Source organism: Urocampus carinirostris, chromosome 6, assembly GCF_059441175.1.
Source record: "Urocampus carinirostris isolate Australia breed hairy pipefish chromosome 6, RoL_Ucar_1.0, whole genome shotgun sequence".
NCBI classification, from domain to species: domain Eukaryota; kingdom Metazoa; phylum Chordata; class Actinopteri; order Syngnathiformes; family Syngnathidae; genus Urocampus; species Urocampus carinirostris.
This window is the reverse complement of record NC_142354.1, coordinates 32,740,488-32,761,112: the sequence shown is the minus strand read 5'-3', so window position 1 is coordinate 32,761,112 and position 20,625 is coordinate 32,740,488. Positions and strand designations below refer to the sequence as shown.

The following is a 20,625-nucleotide window of genomic DNA, read 5'->3' as shown; positions in this document are numbered from 1 at the left end:
AAAATATGCGCACTTTTGAACAAACCTGTTGAGGCAAAACGTTTCAAGTTAGCCTCAGGGTGTAATCATTTGCGTTTTCTGCCTCATAATCATACTGTGCGAGATGAAATTGTCATTGTAGATACAGCTATGTATCCAAAACGTAAATTTGCAGACCGAAACATCTTTAATGATACTCCGTATTTTGGTCACACCTGTTGGGAGTGCAATGAGGTCAAAACAAATCATAGAAAATGCACAAAAAGCTTTCTATGAACCCTACAGGAAGGAAAGGGGGAGGGCATCAAAGTTGGGAGGAAAGTTCTTTTTTGGGGGGAATGGGGGCTTCAGCGGCAGCACGTGGGGAAAGGAGTGGTCTGGTACTGATGGAGGGAGGTGTGTATGTTTGGGGGGGTGAGCGGGCTCATATTTCAGCCTGACTGGGGGTAAGGGGCCGGGGCGATTCATGGGGATATACGAAGATTCATTGAATGCAACGGGGACATAAAACTACCGCTTGTGGCCCTCACAGCGGTCGGTGCCGAGTTTGTTTCCGCAGGTCCGACTCCTGCCTGCTGGATTGTCCCCCTCCTTCCCTTTCTCCTCCCCACATCTCCACTCCTCGAGGGTGACTATCGAATGGTGCTGCTTTGAAATCACTTGAAGACCCACGCACTTGAGCGACTCCATCCGCGCAAGAACTTTTTTCCCTCCAGGGTCGCTGCGTGTCTAATATTTAGACATGGTCGGCTTCCTGGATTCAAGGACTCTACTGCTATTTGCAGCTGCACAAGTGTGCCTACTAGCCCTTGTGAGATGTCAGGGCGGCAATCGTAAGTGACCACTACTTTTCTGGGTGCTTCTGAAATGTTACTTTTGATCATAGTGCAGTTTCTGCGCAGGAGTTGGAAGAACAGGTGCTTGTGTCTTTGTGCCTGGTGGTTTTATGGATCTTCTGCGTAATATGTGGGATTGTTGCCAGTGGCCAACCTCTTTTATTGGTGATGTTTAGCATAATGTAATACACGAGTATAAGTGATGAATGGTTACTTGGACAAGAGTTGGAGCCTAAGAAAAAGTTCATTTGACCTCTCCCTGGGCGCCTTCCTCACTCTCCCTCCTCTTCCTTTTGCTGTATTAAGATGAACAGCTGTGGGTGCCTTAAGCCTTCTTTTACTATTGATTTGCTTGTCTAATAAGTCTCAAAGTGTTTATGGTCAAAGCATGATTGGAAAAAAATCCTTGATATAATGCACCTGATTATAGCCTATTCTGATACTTATGCTTTAAGTTTTCAGAAAAGAGGACATTAAACCCTCTGTGCAAATTTGAATCATGTGGAACTAATATATCTATGTTATATTATGTTATTGTTGTTGACACTGAGCACCAGTACTAAAGAGTATAATACTCCATTAATTTGAAGATAAAATTAAAAATCAATCATAAAAATACTATTTGTCCAATTCTATATTTCTCCATCCATCCATCCATCCATCCATCCATCCATCCATCCATCCATCTTTCCATCTATTCCCCCACATCTGTCTGTCTGTCTGTCTGTCTGTCTGTCTGTCTGTCTGTCTGTCTGTCTATCTGTCTGTTTATACATTTATAGATCTATGTGCCATGTACCAGTTTGACTGATTTATTTGGCACACAATACTGCAGAAAATAGTAGATTTCTTTTTTTATAATTTTACTTATTATGAGTGCTTTTTCTAGTATTATGACTGAATAACAGAATTAACTTACCACAACAGCAATTTGTTGTTTGATGGGAAAAAAGATTATTTTATTATGTGGTTACTGCCAAATGATGTTGCTCGTTTTAAGGTTTACACTTTTAATCTTACTAAAACAATTCTTAAAATGTTTAATATTTTCTGCCATTTACCAGATACAAATTTTTGCTCATTTTAATCAATATTTAGTATTATTTAGTTATTAAGTTTATTTTAGTCATTTGTTTTGTAAAATGAAAAAAAACCCTGGCCATAACATGATCAAAATTATTTTAAATTAACCTTATTGATTCACGCCCTCATTTTTTGTAATTTGTGTAAAATAATAAATATAACAATTAAAACGCGCAAAATAAGTTTACTTATAATTTTCCTTGTAAAACAAGAAAAATATGTCATCCTTAAAATTAGCTGAATTTCCTACCATTACCGTAAGATTTTTTAATTTTTATATAATTTTGCTTTCGAATTTTCTTTTGCAGTACACCAGGTTAAGACCTCTGAACTAGGGTGTTCATCAGAAGGCAATGTCCCCCTTATTTACCCCATCCACACACACACACACACACACACACACACACACACACACACACACACACACACACACACACACACACACACACACAAGAAAGTAAAAGGTGGTCAGGCTCAAGGGCCTTTGGAGAAAAGTGATCACATTCCATTGCCGTCAGAGGGCAGCCAGGCAAATCCGAGCTTGCCTCCTCTTTTCAAGTTTGCTGCTTAGTAATATTTGCGTGAAAAATTAAAATCAACGTCACTCCATTAAAAATCGCAACTATTGGCCCTCTAGTCCCTCTAAGTCAACTCCAGTATCGGCGAGAGATTTAAGACAGAGGAATGGGCTTCGAGAAGAACTTTCCATAAGCAAGTTTTCCATCTGCTTTAAAGATTGGCCATAAAATGTGACAGTCGGTCTGCGTGCAAGCAAGGAATGATTGAGAGAAGGGGGGGAAATAAAACAGAGGCTTTTGTTATCTTCTGCAGAAGGAGCAAATTCAAGGTGTATTTACACCTAAAAATGAGCCAAGGTGAAAGCCAGTTAGGGCTCAGGTTACCCTCAGAAAAACCCAGGCCCCTGTATTATAATGCAGCCCTTTCTTTTCTCTCTGTTAACTTGAGGAAGACAGTTTTCGCTGCAGACTGGTAGTAAAGTCATCTGAGGAGGCTTGGGTCGCTTTTAGTAAGGGAAAAAAAATAGGAGCCTGGAGTGCAAAAAACTAAGCAGACAGCATACGATGAAAAGCAGCTTCTAGGGATGCACCTGGGAACACTTTATGCAATTCATTTTTATCCCCAAAACCCTCCTACTCATTTCTGGATTGCAAACCTGACAACATAAAAGAGAGGTGTTGATTTTGCACCGTCAAGGTAGGGTTTGCTTCATTTATTTTTTTAGATCAGTTCGGCAGCACATCAAAAGATTTGTGTTTTTAAAACCTGTGACCCCTGGGACCCAGGTGGGGTTGTAAAAAACAACATAGCCAGTTGCCTGCTCCGTGAGCCCTTCTGAAAAGGCCGCATTCATTTCTGTTGAATGCAGTGGAGATTGAGGTCACCTCCACCTAAACACTTTCCCAACTAGTAAACATGGCTACTGTATTTGTCAGGCGGCTGATATGATGGTTGGGATGAGTATAATATATTATGAAATTAATTTATGGATTTAATATATAAAACCAGTTGCATCCTTGAGCATCAAAATCAATCAACCCCACGCATAGGGGGGCTGCTCACTAATGTACAGTAGCAGCATTGAAAGGCATCCGATAATCGTGCCAAGTTTACATGTGAATGCCAAGTCTGTCTCTTGTGTCCAATAAATGTAAACCAGCCCTACATTTCTCTTTTTATCCCTCATGGCTTGGCTCCAACTCTTCTGAAGTTTACCCATGCTATGCTGAACGTTGCAATGTAACAACGCCATCCAGTGGTTCTTCTATAGATGGGTCGTGCAGGGAATTAACTATGCCATTTGATGCCTGTTGAAACTCATTTAATGATGCATGTATGTCGTTTGTCATTTTTAGTCATTGTTGAGAAGTATTGAACGGTAATATATTTGAAATATGAACTGATGTAATGATTTTGATAATTGGTTTTATATATTTTATTTATTGTAAAGGTTGGCTGGATTTTGGTGTATGTGAACAAGGCAATGAGGTTGAATTGTTCCTGCCTAATTGATTTTTGGACTTTGGAATTTCTCATAGGCTTTGTTGCCTGTTTGTTTTATTTCAAGACATCAAAATACCGTATTTAAGGTAAATGTATCAAGGCTGGCCAATGGATCATGTCATGTTGATTAAAATATACTGGGTTTTAGTTGGATGGCCACAGCACTGAGGGTTGTGGGTAATATTTTCCTTTTCATAAACTGATCACAAGATCAAGGTTTTTTTTTTATGTGCGTGGATATTTTCCTCTATCTAGCATATTAATATACTCCCCTTAAGATGAGTCATGTGCTTGTTTCAGTAAAAGCTAATTTTGTTTCAATGGCACATAATTTTACTTAATTTTCGTAAATACAATTTTAATTTGTTATTCAAAACTGTAGTTTTTTTACCCTCGGGGGTTTATTTTCCTTTTTTCCACTAATTTTGTTTCTTTTATGAACTTGATTAATAATACTGATGAGGAAAAACATTTGTATTTCCCATGTTTTTATATTGAACCTTTTTAGTTCTTTTTGAAACTTGTTTTCTGATAAAATCATGCTAATTTGAAAAAGTCCTATGTGCCAGTTGGCAGAGAACTTTTTGTGATTATTAATTGTCCTATTTATGTAAAAAAATATTCTTTAGGAATAATTGTAAATATGGAGAAAAAAGATGCATATTTAAATTCATAATGATAAATGTATTGAGCTTTTGACCACTCGTTTTAGTTGCACTACATGATACAGAGACATCTAGTGGTCAAATAGTATACAGTGTCCCTTTAAAGGCATTCAGGATGACAAAGAAAATACCATTTAGCTTATGAGTGGATAACTTGAATGCCAATAGCCTTACTTTGGAATTGTGTGAAAGATATTTATTTCCGTCAGTCAATTAAAATAATGAAATGTATTCATAATGTAAAGATGTTCTGTGATTTGTTTTATCCGACCAAATCCCTACTAAATAAAGCAAAACATGACATAAAAATTGTTTTTAACCAATATTACCATATTTTCTGCACTATAAAGTCTACCCTGTTATAAGGCACACCCACCCAAAATCTTTTGTTATATTGTTTTCATTTATAAGGAGCACCCAACTGTAAGGCGCATGGAATAAAAAATACGGTAAATGACCAATGGGAAAAAAGCCTTCAGGCGGAAAATATCACTTATCTCAATTGCATACAATTGCATAACTTTGGATACAATATCAATCGAACCCATATAACGGCTTGGAGTGTGCTGGATCTTCTAAACTAGACCACTTAAAATACAGACAACACATGAAAAGGCATTGGGTCTTATCTCATCATCATACTGTTTTTAGTCAAACTACAAAATTGTTGATGTTATTATTGGGCCGGGCCGCAAGAATATTGTCAGACATTAAACCGTTACGTGGAACAGTAAATCGACAATAAACGCATTGTGGGAAGTAATTCATTTGTCCTGAATTATGTAAATAAACGCGCGTCCGCACGTATTCAAAACGTTTGTCACTTACAATGATTAGTTTGGCTGATAAAAAATAAAACAACATTCTCTCTACACTATTATGTCTGGTAACTTGACTAAAAATAGTGTGATAATGAAATAAGACCTGATGCCTTTTCATGTGGCGGAGGCATCTCGAGTGGTCTTTGGCTAGAAATCAATGTTCACGCCGCTGTCGGTTTAGCGTTGCATTCATCGTTTTGTAATTGTGAACATCCATCCATGCCTGTAGCGGCTTGGTGGATATGATTTAATGCTCTTACCATTGCTAGCTGGTTTGAACTCTGTTGCTGCCATTGTTATGCAATTATGACTGATCAATAATTGCACATATATGGTAACACATTTCGAATTTAGTTCGAATTTCTGGCCAATTTGGGGGTTTGCGGTGCACCTTACAGTCCGAAAAATACAGTAAATCAATGAATTAACGTTTCCAGTCGAACATGGGAAATCAAACAGACGACTGTATTATGTTTGACTTTGTTAGAATGCACCTGTCTTATTAATTTAGCACACTGTGACCTCCTCTCACCCCCTGGCCGGGCGCAGAGGGGGACCCTCCTAGCTGCTTGCAGGACGGCCAACGTTATAGCGACAAGGACGTGTGGAAGCCCGAGCCATGTCGCATCTGCGTATGCGACACCGGAACGGTCCTGTGCGACGAAATCGTCTGCGAAGAGCTCCGAGGCTGCCCCAACCCCGAGATCCCATTCGGAGAGTGTTGTCCCATCTGCGGCGCTGACCCTTCGCCGCCTATCGGTTGTAATTTATTTATCTCCATCCTCTCATAAATAAATTACGCGCCTGCTTTAGGATCATGTCGCTTACTTTTAGTTTGTTACTCAAAGTAAAGACATGACTTGTTTCAGAGAGATTTGATTGAAATGCTTCCCGAAAGTTTTTTTGTCTTTACGCAAGCTCATTTTGGCCCTTTCTTTGCACCGCGCAAACTAACAAACATATGGAGACATTAAGGCAGGGGTCTCAAACTCAAATTTTGTGAAAGTCGCGAAGCTTGTGTGTGCATAAGGTTGGGGCGAAATTCTACACAAAATTATCTCTGAAAATCATAAAGAAAAGAAAATAATCAATTAGTAATATATACAAAAAATACAGCAAATTAAATAAAAATTTAAGGATGCTGTGCATAATTACAAATTTACCTGGCCTAAAGTCATGATTGCAGCTTCAGTAAGCTCATTCATGATGCACATACAAGTACGAACATTTATTAGATGCGCTTGAATAAACTCTTCTTTTTATTATCTTTTTGGGGGTTTAGGCTGACGTTTGGACTTTTTTTGAAACATGCTTTTTTTACTTTTACCATTTTTTTGCTAGTCTGACAAAAAAACTGCCCCCTCTCCTTCTACCTAATGTGTTGCACATCCCGAACAGCGTTGCTAAAAGTAAGATAAAAGTGGAAGGGCACAGTTGGAAAAAATGTAATAAGGCTCTTTAAACTTAGTTGGACATTGGTAGTACATACTTAGTGGTGACAATACTCTCCCTGCAACTTTTTAAGGACACCTCACACCATGCACCCCACATTTAAACTACATATTTAAGTAGAAAATCTGAATTATTATTACTGGATTCCGATTCTAATGTGTGTTTTTAACCTTAATATTTTGTTTGTTTGTTTATTTGTGACATTTTTTTATGAACAGAAAAAAAAACAGAAATTTGTTGACCACAAACTGGTTAACTCCTATAATTTAGGATAACACAACAGAAACAAATACTGTTAAGTTGTTTTTTATATTCATGCTCAATCAGATAAAACAGGTACATAGCTGTGGTGTTGTTTAAAGTGTCCTTAAAAAGTTAAGTGTGAAATATTTTCTTTTTTAAGTATGTGCTAAAAATGCCCAACTGAGAAACAAAGAGCCCTTATGCTTTGTTTTCCACCTTACTTTTATCAAAACTGTTTGGGGCGGAACCCATTTCTTTCAAGATTAGAGGGATTGGGGAGTGCTGGAGAGTAACTTCATGCTCCTCACCGTCGCGATTTTGTTTTGGTTTTGGTCAGTGTAGCATGAAAATGTTGAAAGTAGGAAAAAGCCAGCTTTAAGTAGAGTCCAAACGCCGACCCAAACACCAAGAAACTGAAAAAAGACGTTTATTAGAGCGCGTCTAAGAAATGCACTCACTTGCATGCACATAATTATTATTATTATAATAAATGAGCTGACTAAGGCTGCAATTGTAGCTTTAAGCCAGAAGATGGCAGCAGAGAGCAACAAGGTTTTAAATTCTGTACAGCTTCCTTAACTTGGTTTCTTTCCAAATAATTCAATGTAACATTTAACTCATGTGATGCATGATGACACAACAATAATAAATAAGGCCAAGTTGTGTTTTACAACCATGCTCAAGCAGATAAAACATTTCAAAACAGATAACACACTTTGCTCTAAGGCACTGAAAGTTAAGTGCAAGGGGCTTCCAAATTATTTTTAAGTCCGGTTTAATACTGATGATGATCTCCTCCCCGAAGGGGGAAGATCTTTCAAGCTCTTAAGATTAAACATATTAAAGCGTGGGCCTTACAATACTGTCCTGCTGATCGCAACTGGCCCTTAGTGCCGCATGTTTGAGACCCCTGCATTAAAAGGAAATACCTCATGGAGACACAGCTTCACATTTTTTCTCCACATCCCTCACTCTCGCTGTGCTTATGCGTCGATGTGTGGAGGAAAGTGTGACAGCCTGTGTCAAGGACTCGTGAATGAAGCTTATTTTTGAAAGGGAAAAAAACTCTCTGGGGAAGCATGAATGAAATCAGGCGCCTCCATGTTGATTGAATATGACGCTTTTATAGTTTGAGTTCATATTGCTGGTGTCAAGCGGAAGCTTTTCTGAAAACCCTCAAATCGTTTTTCAACCATTAACATTGCATCATCAAAGAGAGTCAGACATTTTCAACACTAAAGATTACTCAATGGTTCGTATAAATATGACTCACAGGTGGGGATTGACCTCTAGGATTTGTGAGGGGATGATCTTTACTAAAAGATGTCTCTGCTCGACACCAGCAATTTCTGCTTGCTAGCTTTGCAAAATGTAATGGCAGTAATACTGTAGTCACAAACTGCATATATTTATTAGAAAAGGGTAACTTGCTTTCTAATAGGAATGAAGCTCTTTTTTAAAGCTGGCTTTTCTATGCACTAGTATTTCTTTTGTTGACTTGCAGTAAAATCCCCAAGGATATTATAATAAAATATGTATTTTTTATACCCTCACTGTCCAATGAAATATCAAGATTTTTATTCAAAGTTTAAAAATGCAAAGGTTTTCAATGCAAGTACATAAATAAAAATTTGCTACTGCCACGTCTGGCCAAAAAAGTACACAATTTTTATTAAAACTTTTATTAAATGACTAAAAAAATACAACATGTTCTACATATCTTGATATTTAGTCTGTTTTAATACTGGGATTAGCATAAACACAAAAAGTTTAGCAAAAATATTATCACAATCAAACAGGTCTCTAACTATGAGATTATACATCCCCAGATTAACTGTGTTTTTTCCGTGTGGCGGAGAAAAGAAAAAAAGCCACGTAAGACTTTTCTTGATATTTGTAATTATAACATTTTTTAATGTCAACTATTTATCAGTTGGACAATTTTTGTTAGTGAATAAGGTTTTTCATAATGAATGCTACCTTTTGTTAATCATTCAATATTTGGACTAATGGACTTGCTTTAATACCCCCCAAATCTTACATTACGCAATTGTTGAATAAAACCCAGTCCAAAGAAAAAAAATAGATACTGTTCCGTATAAGTTACCCAGAAAGAAACTAACTCCAATAATTGTAGATATCAATTATTATAGTCAAAGAAATATGTCCAGAGGCTTGCAGTACCGAATGTGAAAATCTTAGGTCTTCATTTACTGTGTTCCATATTTGAGTTGCACATGGGCAACATTGTTACATATTTCAGCTTAAACTAATTTTCTGCATCACTTATCCTTAGTAATGTCACTAGAGTGTCGATCCCAGCTGGCATCGTGAGAGGTAAACTGGTTGCCAGGCAAATGGCAAACACAACATGAGTAAACAGCTTTTGTCATTCACATATATGAACAATTTAGTCTAAATGACATCTTTTGGGGAAAATACACCCGAAAAAAGTTAGAAGTTGATAAAGTTATAACTCAGTCTCAAGACACAATGTTTTACAGAAGATGCACTATTTGCAAAAATGTTTGAACCTTCCTGTAGGTGTGTGATTTTTTTCTTGATACTTACACTCAAAACATGTTTCATTGGACAGTGTAAATATATTTCCCTTCCTTTACCAGACCATGTTTTCAAGCAAGAACAACAATACATACATTCACTGAAAAATATATACAAGGTGCCCCCAAATTGGTATCACTCTTTGGTGCTTAATACAAATATAAAGAAATATATTGTGTTAAGCACCACAATGAACACATTTATCAAGACATAATGCATGTCTTATAAGAGTGGATACTTTAAGGGGTGCACCCTGTAAGTAAAGTATTGTGCCTTCCATAGTCAGCTGCTGCATAGCCAATGGTATCAGACATCTGCTTTCTGCTCTAACACTTGTACACCAAGGATGGAGAGTCAACAACACCCAAATGGGCAATCAGGGCTAGCCAAATAGCATATTCGTTCAAGGATAGGGCTTTTCTATATGAGTTATATTAAAGCGGGAGACCCAAATGAAGCTGTTGAGAAAATTAAGATGTTGTTTTTGCATTGTTTGATAACACATGCTCAATTAACCTCGTGCTAACTTTTACCTTTATCTCTACTGCATTGTCACAGGATCCCCTGGATCTAAGGTGAGCTTTATATAAAGACCTGCCAGCATGTGTGTGCACGTGGTTATCATGTTGTTGTGTTCGGTGGTAGACCTCGATTCATAATGACTGTGCATGTAATCTGGTTGTAATAATGTATTTTAAAGTAAATTAAAGATGGTCATTGGGCCACATAACGAAAGAAAAGTAATATTTGTTGTACTCAACGAGTGAATTTCAGGTCACCATGATCTTTTTTACTTTAAACAAATCAATTTGATTAAGACTGATGGCAAAACAACATTTATTATCATCTTGTTTAATTCATAAGGTTTCCTCCTATGTCACACAGGGCCAGAAAGGCGAACCTGGAGATATTACCGATGTAGGTGAACATCAATCACAATCACAATATATTGAATCTTGTTTTGTACTCTGTGGGATGGAAATAGTTTATTTTAAAGGGCCTTTTTAAAGTGTTGTCACATGGTAATGATTTCCCCCTCTGAGCACATGTTAAATGGCAGAAGCAAATAAAAACGGAATTGTTTATCCTATCTTTACTTAAACGCTTTGCTTTGCTTTCTGGAGAGTGGGGACGAGGGATAGATCACCTTGATCCGCTTCTTTATAAATATGCAAGGCTTTTGAAGTTCAGCTGTTGCACTTTTAACCAAGTTAAAAAATGCATCCTTGCAAGGTTTAATTTAATTAAAACATATTGTCAGACAATCTTCTCCTTTAAAAAAAAAACAAAATATTCAGTTTCATATCAGTCAAAACATTTGCAAAACTCCACATTTCCATTTCTTTTTTTTTTTTTCAATTTAAATTCTGAATTGAATTATATCAATTATTGTGAAAAGTGTTTCGACTGTCAAGGGCCCAATGTCAATCGAATAAATCTCTTTCAAATATATTTTCGGATGCATGTCACATTTTACAGATTCAAATCATCTTTCAGTATTTTCTTAAACAATTGGAGTAAATCCACTCAAAATAATAAATAAAAAATTGCAAAATATAATGCAGAACGTGATCAATTTCTCAGCTTCACAAATGTTTCATTGTTCGGGATTTTCTTGGGCAACATTTCCTAACTGGTGTAATAAGATTAATTACAGCCTTTACCTAAGAGAAAAAAGCAAAAAACACAAGTCTTATCTCATTGGAAGAAGATTTTACTTTTTTTTCTACCGGCATGAAAAAAAGGTTTAAAATTGCACAATTTTGCTTATTTTAATTAAGAGTGTGATTTAGAATGTGTATTTTCTTGTTTAGTGAGAAAACCAAGATAAAAATCTAATCTTACGATGAAGAAAATTATACTCAAACTAAGCAACATTCTCTACTTATTGGGAGAGTTAAACAATCTTAGTAAAATTAAAGTTATAAATTGTTGCCAGCACTCAATAACAGATGAAATCACTTCTTCTCACCCCACGTGCAAACGTGCAATAAATAAGACACAAAATGCAAATAACTAGGTTAAAAAAAGGAAAAAAATATACAAAAATGTGTGCAAATTAATAATATATTTTTTGTCAGTGGTCGACATTTTCAATGCCCCAAAAACATCCCTGAATAGTACATTACTGTGTTCCTTTGCTATTTTAAGTATTTGTGGATTTATTATATATTTGCATTTATACAGAACCTTGCGTGAACATGTCATTCTCGAGAATGATTACATCTTCCTTTCTCTCTTATCACACAGGTCGTAGGACCAAGAGGACAACCTGGCCCAATGGTCTCATCTCATTCATACTTTATTTCATTAAATCATTTTTTTTACTGGATTCTTTGGCTTGTATAAAAAGCAAGACATCCTTAGTTCTAGCGTGATTTGCTCAAACAGGGCCCACCAGGAGAGCAGGGTTATCGCGGACCAAGAGGAGATAAGGGAGAGAAGGTCAGTTAGCTTTATTTCGATATGTTTCCTTTTTTTTACCAAGTTCGAGAGCTGCAATATTTCCCTTCTACGGTATTATTGGCTAAAATATGAGTACAGAACGGTGTCCTTTGGCACAGTCACTTGGCATTTACATTAGTGAGGTCCACCGAGCTTGTTGACCACAAGTGGACCTGTCAGAATCTTGAGTCCTCTTGATGGGGGAACAACCTTGCACAGCATTTGAGAAATGCTTTCTGCACACTTCGCATGCATATACAAATGTAACACATTGACATTTAGTATGTCCTTGTGATTTGTCAACATGTGGAATCGTGGCCAGTCTGTGTAAATAAAAGGGTTTCAGAATCTTTTTACTTGGGGGCCTTTTGGAGCTCGGGTCTGGGTGAGGTTGGGCCAGATAAGGTTTTCCACTAAAGAGTTCAGATAAAACATTCCACTGTTCTCAAATATTGTTTTTAAAATTCCTTACACAAAATAATATCTAAAAAATGAAAATAAATGAATCTTTCAGTAATATGAATCCATAATCCGCCAGGGACTGTTATATTATTCAGCGCCTCCTAGTGAAGGCTGCAATTGCCCCCATGTCTGCCTCATTCAACATGTCAGTAAAGACAATACTTGTATATTTTTAAGTCCTTTTCTATTTCAAAATCAAAGTTGAGATATTATCAGATAAACCTGGAACAAATTTGTATACTTCTTTTTGTGTATTGCTTGTATTTGCACAGCAGTTTTAGCGTGCAGACTTCTCTGTTAAAATATTTTGAAAACTTATTGATTTATTTAAACAATATTACATCTAAAATATAGTGAACTTCATCTCGTAAGACATTTTGTCCATACTTGCTATGGGTAAACTGGTCATAAAATGTGCAAAGTAGACTTTTGTAAAAGTAGATTCAGGAAGGTTTTGCCATATTACCTACCACGACTGTGTAGTCCTTTAGGATTAAACTAGGTACAGTACTTGATAGGATTTGATGACCTGCCTGAAAAAATGGCGTAATACAACTCTTTAAACTCTTGTTTTTGTATTGAATCAAGGGAACACCCGGTCCTCGTGGAAGAGATGGCGAACCTGGCACTCCTGGAAATCCTGGACCCCCTGGACCACCTGGACCGAACGGACCCCCTGGCCTTGGCGGAGTAAGTATCCCAAGAAAAATAGATTATTCGCAAGAATATTGGGGTGCTTAACTTTAGAATGGGGGGTGGGGGTCATTGCATGCACAACAGCACTGTGAAGCAAAAATAGATGGAGTCCGTGTGATGACAATAACTTTAAAATAACTTTATTGCTGTGTAAATGTCAGCTAAGTCTGCTGGACAAGAGAAATAACAAATAAAACAATGGTTTAAAGTGAGGCATTTTAACATCTTCATGCCGTCTCTTATGTTAAATTCTCATAAAGGTCAGCAATTTTTATATACCGGTAAGATCTTCTAAGGTTGGTGTAAACAAAACCAATAGCACTTCCTGGCTAATTACTTGATTATTCTAGTAATGTGTTGGTCCCACACAAACACATAGACCACATCACTGCCCAAAAGGTTTGTTATGGCCATATATACATTCTTCTATGGAAATCAGAGTACATTGCTATTTAAAGTACTTGTGTAAACGATAATTTAAAAAATATCGAATAAACGTAAGCATGCTTTTATAATAAAATTCAGTGTCACCTAGCAGACAAAATAAGTATTACTTTACTCCCCTCTGGTTAATTGACTAGTCGACAATGATAATTCAGATAATTGTCAAATAAGAATCTTGAACGTATTACTCCACCAGTTAATTTACCAAAAGCATGCAACTCAATCAATAATTTATTTCATGCTTGATTTATTTATTTGTTTTTTGTTTTTTGTTTTTTTTAGAACTTTGCTGCTCAGATGGCAGGAGGCTTCGACGAGAAAGCCGGTGGCGGGGCTCAGATGGGAGTGATGCAAGGACCAATGGTGAGCCAGGAACACCCACTTATTATCATTTGTTTTGTTGTGTTTGTTAGCTTGTGAAATTAATTGTCTTTATTGTCATTGATAACAACGTGGTGAACATGGTTTACATTGATATAGGACATGGCACTCATCAATAAACACATAGCTTTAAAAAGAAAATTAAGATAAGAATAATGTCAGGATAAATATTTGCAAGTTCTTGGAGACTTAAAAACTTTAAGGCCAAACCAAAACCGGACACAAACTGACCTATCGAACTCGGGAAGCTTCGCGAGATGAACACATTATGATCATTATCATCATCACAACATTGGGGATCTAAAATAATCAAGTGAGCAACAAGATTTTCCAACTAAATAAAATTAATGTGGTTGGAAAGGTTCTGGAAGACGGATTTAAGACCAGTTTAAGACCAGCTTTACCTTGGCTCCGAGTGAGTCTACAAAAGTGACATTTAATTTTAAAAAAACTAACCGGCTTGAACAACACCTCTTCTATGAGCGTCTTAAATACATACATACAGTAAATGTAGAAGTTCTTACCCGACAAAGTACCATTGATAATCCTCAAACCATGGTGGTGAAGCCTTCCCACTCCTCCTGAAAGGTGACTTTTATACAACTTGTGAAGACCACTTTACTTTTTGAGGGAGTTATTTTAAAACTGAGCCAAGATGCTGAAAGACCTGTTTTTGATTGGACATTTCAGAGGGAGAAGTCAAATATCTTGAGTCAAACCAGATATTTAAAGAACTTCCATACGTTTGAACTCATTCCCTGCCATTGACAGCTAAAGACGTCGAGGACTATCAAGAAGGGGCCCTCAAACTAACATTGAGGTTCATGTCTGATGAGGCGCAGTCACATTTACAAATAAATTAACCTAAATCTTATTCATCATTTAATTGGCAGAGCATTGAAAGAATGAATGAATGAAAACTTTTTCGAGCATTAAAATAAAAACAGGACAAAAACAATAACTCAACAACAAAATAATATTACATAATATGTTCGAAAAGGGGTAGTCAGAAGCAAATGCTTATATTCCTATATTCCCTACCCCTTCATCTTCCTTATTAAATACACCAATGATGATAACAACAATAGTAATAATATTAATAATTACAGTTATAACAATAGCAACAATAACACAAAGTAAATCATAGTTCTAGACTCACAATTCCCAATCTCTCGTATCACTCATACCGGATTTTCTTCATCTCTGTATTCCGCCAGGAATGTTTTTTTGTAGTTGGACATTGTTTGATCTCGTCTTGCAAACCGTTCCAGAGCTTGACTCCACACACAGACACACACATATTTCTCCTGGTGGTTCTCACCTTTGAGATCATGAATTCACTACGGCCCCTTGAGTTATAATTTACTTCTTTCCGACTGAATAATTTATGGATGTTTTCCGGCACTATGTTTTTGTTGACCTTAAATAGCAGTTGTGCAGTAAATAATTTTACTAAATCATCTAATTTTAATAATTTGGACTGCAGGAATAAAATATTAGTATGCTCTTGATATCCTACCCTGTGTATAGTTCTAATTGCAAGTTTTTGGAGGATAAAAAGGGGCTGTAGTGAACTTTTGTAATTATTGCCCCAGACTTCTGCACAATATGTTAAGTATGGCAGAACTAGAGAACAATATAATAAATACAATGCATTATAGTTTAAAATGAATTTGGCTTTATTAATTATTGAAATGCTTTTAGATACTTTAGTTTGTATATGTGTCTAATGTGTGTTTTCCAGCTTAATTTATTGTCTATTATGACCCCTAAAAACTTAATTTCTGATACCGCTTGTATTGCAGCACCATGCATTTTTACTTTTAAATCTTGATTTGCCTTGCGATTACCAAAGAATATTACTTTGGTTTTATTTAAATTTAAAGATAATTCATTTATATCCATCCATCATTTTAGGTTAATTAATTCACGATTAATACAGGTTGCAAAATCAATATAGTTATCATTTGAATAGAAAATTTTAGTGTCTATGACTATTTTCAATAGTTTTGAAACATTAAAGATATTGTTAATATATAAAGCATTCAAGTTATATGTTAACTGGAGCATTGGAAACACAATTTTATTACCTGAACTTAAATGAAGTCCATGAACTGTTCCTTTTGAATAAAAGGGTCATACTAGTCCTTAGTAAAAAAAGGAATCCATGCCACAAGAAAAAATATACTGGATGGCTCTACATGCTTTTAGGTTGCTAACACTATCACGAATTACTGTATATTGTTTGGGGCTGGGATGTGTGCCAAATCAGAATTGTTGGTCTCACTATTACCCTCTAGCATGAGGCAAGATAATTGTCTGCCTCACTCTGAAGATGCAGAGCACAAAAATAAGCTAAATCCTAATTGTATTGATAATATTCAAGTCAAGCCACATTCATTTGAATAGCCTTTAATCACATAAAACCTCAAAGGGCAGCACAGCCCACCATCACAAAACCATTACAATAATGTGAAAATTCAGCAATTCAAAAAAGAAATCCAAAGGTTTTGATGTTAAATGAGGAGGAACCTGAACACTGAAATAATATCACAATTAAATATATCTTTAATTTTATATTTCCGTGACAACAGGTGAGCCTGTGCCTCATCTGCCTCCCCTGACTGCACGTCACTGGTTCTTAACATTCCCTGGCAAGATGGACTCAAACTGGGCTAATATAAATTGGTGTAATCTTGTGTTAATCTAGTGCTTGTTATGCTTCGTTGAAGTTGCAAGCATTAAGAGGACTTTCCCAATCCATTCCAAATGTCATTAACTCCTCCTGGTTGTAGATGGGTTTTATGGGGTCGCAGTTATCAGACTAGCAGGATTCAATTCCACACAAGCACAATGACAAGGTAGGAATGCTCTGACCCAGATTCCAATACAGTACAGCCGGATTTGCGAACCATTTGCCTACAGTGCGGCATTTAAAGAGCTCGTTCACATTATATTCCACATGTCTTTTTCTTCACTTGAGTGGGTCATCACCTTTACAGAATATGAATTTCTTGAGGTTGAGGTTGAGTGGAAGAGAAATGAGCTGTAGAAATCTCACCTGCTGCTGAGGGGAACGAGTTTACCGAAGTTGGTCTTATTTCCGTGTCGGGTGCCTAAGAGAAATCACGCTGAGTTTAAACATGCTGTTCAGCTGTCAATTCCACTACCTGCAAGAATGACACTGTTGAATATCACATGTTTTTCTTCCTTTGGAGGTAGTGTAGTTCTAGGCCTGAAAAGACCAAGTTCTTTTTATATCAGACTTTAAAAAATAATGTTAAATATTTTACTGTCATGAGTTTTAAATACCGGGCAGCACGGCGGCGCAGTGGTTAGCGCGTGTGCGCCACAGTTCTAAGGAACCTCCTGTGTGGGTTCAAATCCAGCTACCAGACTTCCTGTGCGGAGTTTGTATGTTCTCCCCGTGCTTGCGTGGGTTTCCTCCCACATTCCAAAGACATGCATTTCAGGTGGATTGGCCGGTCCAAATTGTCCCTAGGTGTGAATGAGCGAGCGAGTTGTCTGTCCCTGTGTGCCCTGCGATTGGCTGGCAACCAGTTCAGGGTGTCCCCTGCCCACTGCCAGATGATTGCTGGCATGGGCTCCAGCACCCCCGCGACCCCACTGAGGATAAGCGGTACAGCTAATGAGATGAGATAATGAGAGTTTTAAATACTGTCACTCTCAGAGGAGTATTAAGTATTACAGGTGTAGCGATCATCGGGCGGGTCGCTCTTTGGGAAATACAGACATCCGTATCAGATATATATTTTCTTAAGGGGCCGATTATCAAGCCACAGAATACAGACCAGGCTTTCTCTCCCTATCTTCTACTCCTCCCCTCCTACTCCCCTGCCCTTCTCCTCTCCTCCTTGCTACCCACCCTCTCCTTCTGATTGTATAATTCTGTGATAGAAAAGCATGTTTGTGATTAGGAGATAGCGTCAAAAGTGTAGTTAACTTGTTTTTATGGAAACACATCCAGGTGGAGACTGATACAGTGCATTAGCTCTTATCATAACATTAGTTCGTCAATCAAGCGTGTGTGCTTGTGATTGAGAGAGAGCACAAAACACACACTACAATTGGAGGCTGAGAGATTAGCTCTTAATTTCAGTTTGTCAATCTGGCTCTTAAACAGAAGTTCCCACACTTTCTAATTCTCCAGCTCCATTGAAATGTCCATTTCTTTTTGCACTTTCCTTTCAAGTTAAGTCATCTTGGTTGTATCGACATTTTTATTTATTTATTGTAAAAAAATTCTGGCAGCTATAAAAGTTGTATTTGTATTTTTAACAAATATTTAAATGTTTTTATTTTGCCATTTTTACCTGTTGAGTGACCTAGTTGATTGCTTGTAAAAGATTGTGATCCTGGCCAAAGTTATTTTGGCCTGAGAGAGTAAAATGTCTTTCTGGGAAAGCTACAGAGTCAGCAAAACCAACAATGCAGATTTGTTTTAGCAGTTTTCATAAATATAGTCATTTATTAATTTACCGTACTTGTTTTTTTATTCACTTGACATCCCAATGTATCCACTCATTAAGTTGTTATACTATCTCTACATTGTTCTAACTGGTATTATGATTTACTGCCAGGAGGAGGTCTTGAGTCATGCCTTGAGTTTTTTCAAACCACAGAGGATTCAGTCAGGACACACGACTCGTGTGAAGTTGGCATTGTGGCAACTTCCCATTGAATTTTTTTTTTTGTCATATCCTATATAGGTTCTGACCATCTGATATATAAATGATTGTTCACTATTTCGAACAATTACAGCCATGTTCTGTACTCATGAGCCCAGAATATTCTGTTTTATGGATTTTTATTTGTTTTATAAAACCTCAACGGAACTGCTCAAATCCAGTGCTAGCTTTGCAGAACCCAGATATAAAATGAACACGTGGAGGAAAAAAAAGTGATCTCCTTCAATTTCAAGCTGACAGACACGACTTACTCGCAGCATATCATCCGTTAGGCCCAAGAATCAAAACAGTTTTCCTAAGGCTGAGCCATAGATTTCTTAATGATTGCTTTTTCAAAGCTGGTTCACTTACCTATATTACACCTCAGAAGAACCCCAATTAAGGGCTCACCCCAAATTGGAAAAATGGGGCATTGAAAATGCATATAAAGGGGAAAAAAACACGTGTAAGAAAATAATTTTCCACTTCAGATTTCTAAAACGTCTGAAAACAGGACCAAAATAAAGATTGAAAACAGTAATCTCGCTCTCTACCAATACAAGATGTCGGGCGAAATGAAATATAAGTGTTCGTTTAGGATATTGCCTTGGCACTGTTTGACTTTATACTGTGTGTATGTGATTATTTTTTAAATATATTTTGAAATATTCTATTATGCATCTTTTGAGTGTAATCTTTTTTTTTTCACTCCTGGCCCATTCTTTTATAAATGTTTTATTATTTTCAAGAATGTTGATGCAGTTTAGAATATTGCACACCTAAAATTATGTTATTGAGACATAAAACCTTGTTTATTTTTTAGACAAGAGAGGTCTGGATCTAGATAAGTGAAACTACATTATGTGATAGCATTTCCTACACAACCTTTGGGGTGTCTATTGGTGTGTCACTAGACATATAGAGTAGTCAAGTCAAGTCATGTTTATTTGTATAGTCCTTAATCACAAGGAGTCTCAAAGGGCTGTACAGACTACAGCCTATTATTACACTACCCCCTGATCTAAAACCTACATGACGGAAAGGAAACACTAAAAATCCTCAAAAACCTCAGCTTTAGAAAAAGAAACCCTGTGAAGGGACCACACATGAGGTAATCCCCCTTCCAGGGTGACCAGACTGCAACGGATGTTAAATTAATAAACAATTAAAAAAATCAAATACAAAACAATCAAGGTATAATATCAAATTTAAAAAATAAAATAAAAGGGATGACCAGGTTGCAATGGATGTTGCATTAACAAATAATACACAAACATTGTCAACATATAATATAGGTCATTCATAAACTATAGAATATAAGTGTGTTTTAAGCCTAGATTAGGAAAGTGTAATTTTCTTCCATTGTGTGTGTGTAAATTGCGTAATGAATTTACAGTAACCAAATCAACGTGATCTGGGTATTCACCTTTCATTTTTAATTGTATTTTATTTTGTTCTTTTTAGGGGCCAATGGGTCCCCGAGGACCGCCTGGACCCACTGGATCTCCGGTAAGTACAGTATCTGCCTAATACATTTTACAGTTATTTATCGTCACATATACATCACATAATCAGGGCAAACTTCGTGGAATACTTTTAGCAACAGATTTTTGTTTTTTTCTATCCACCTAAAAACGTATGTCTAGTCCCCGTTCACCTGCTCCTCCTAACATTTAGGCATTGCAAAGTTGCTCATAGCCTGCAGAGGAAAAACATTAGACAGGCGATTCCCACAAACGGGTCTTGACTTGAAGTAGGTACAAGGATGTGTGTCATGTTTGGAAAGCTCCGGGTGCTTTCAAGAGAGAAGAAAAAAACCTGTCTGCGTATTTCAACCAATGCTTTT

General features: G+C 36.8%; 1 protein-coding gene across 2 annotated transcripts in view; it reads left to right on the top strand.

Annotated features, from left to right (window-relative positions):
• Nucleotides 1-495: 495 nt before the first annotated feature.
• Nucleotides 496-20,625, top strand: part of col2a1b (collagen, type II, alpha 1b) — a 66,012-nt gene continuing 45,882 nt past the window's right edge. The window contains exons 1-9 of one of the 2 annotated variants that reach the window (XM_088338775.1): nt 496-812; nt 5,956-6,165; nt 10,222-10,238; nt 10,549-10,581; nt 11,914-11,946; nt 12,055-12,108; nt 13,159-13,260; nt 13,993-14,073; nt 20,244-20,288. In XM_088338775.1, coding sequence (XP_088194901.1) covers nt 722-812; nt 5,956-6,165; nt 10,222-10,238; nt 10,549-10,581; nt 11,914-11,946; nt 12,055-12,108; nt 13,159-13,260; nt 13,993-14,073; nt 20,244-20,288 — 666 coding nt within the window. In that variant the 5' untranslated portion in view covers nt 496-721. The remainder of the gene's footprint in view (nt 813-5,955; nt 6,166-10,221; nt 10,239-10,548; nt 10,582-11,913; nt 11,947-12,054; nt 12,109-13,158; nt 13,261-13,992; nt 14,074-20,243; nt 20,289-20,625) is intronic. The other variant, XM_088338776.1, reaches the window with a different exon arrangement.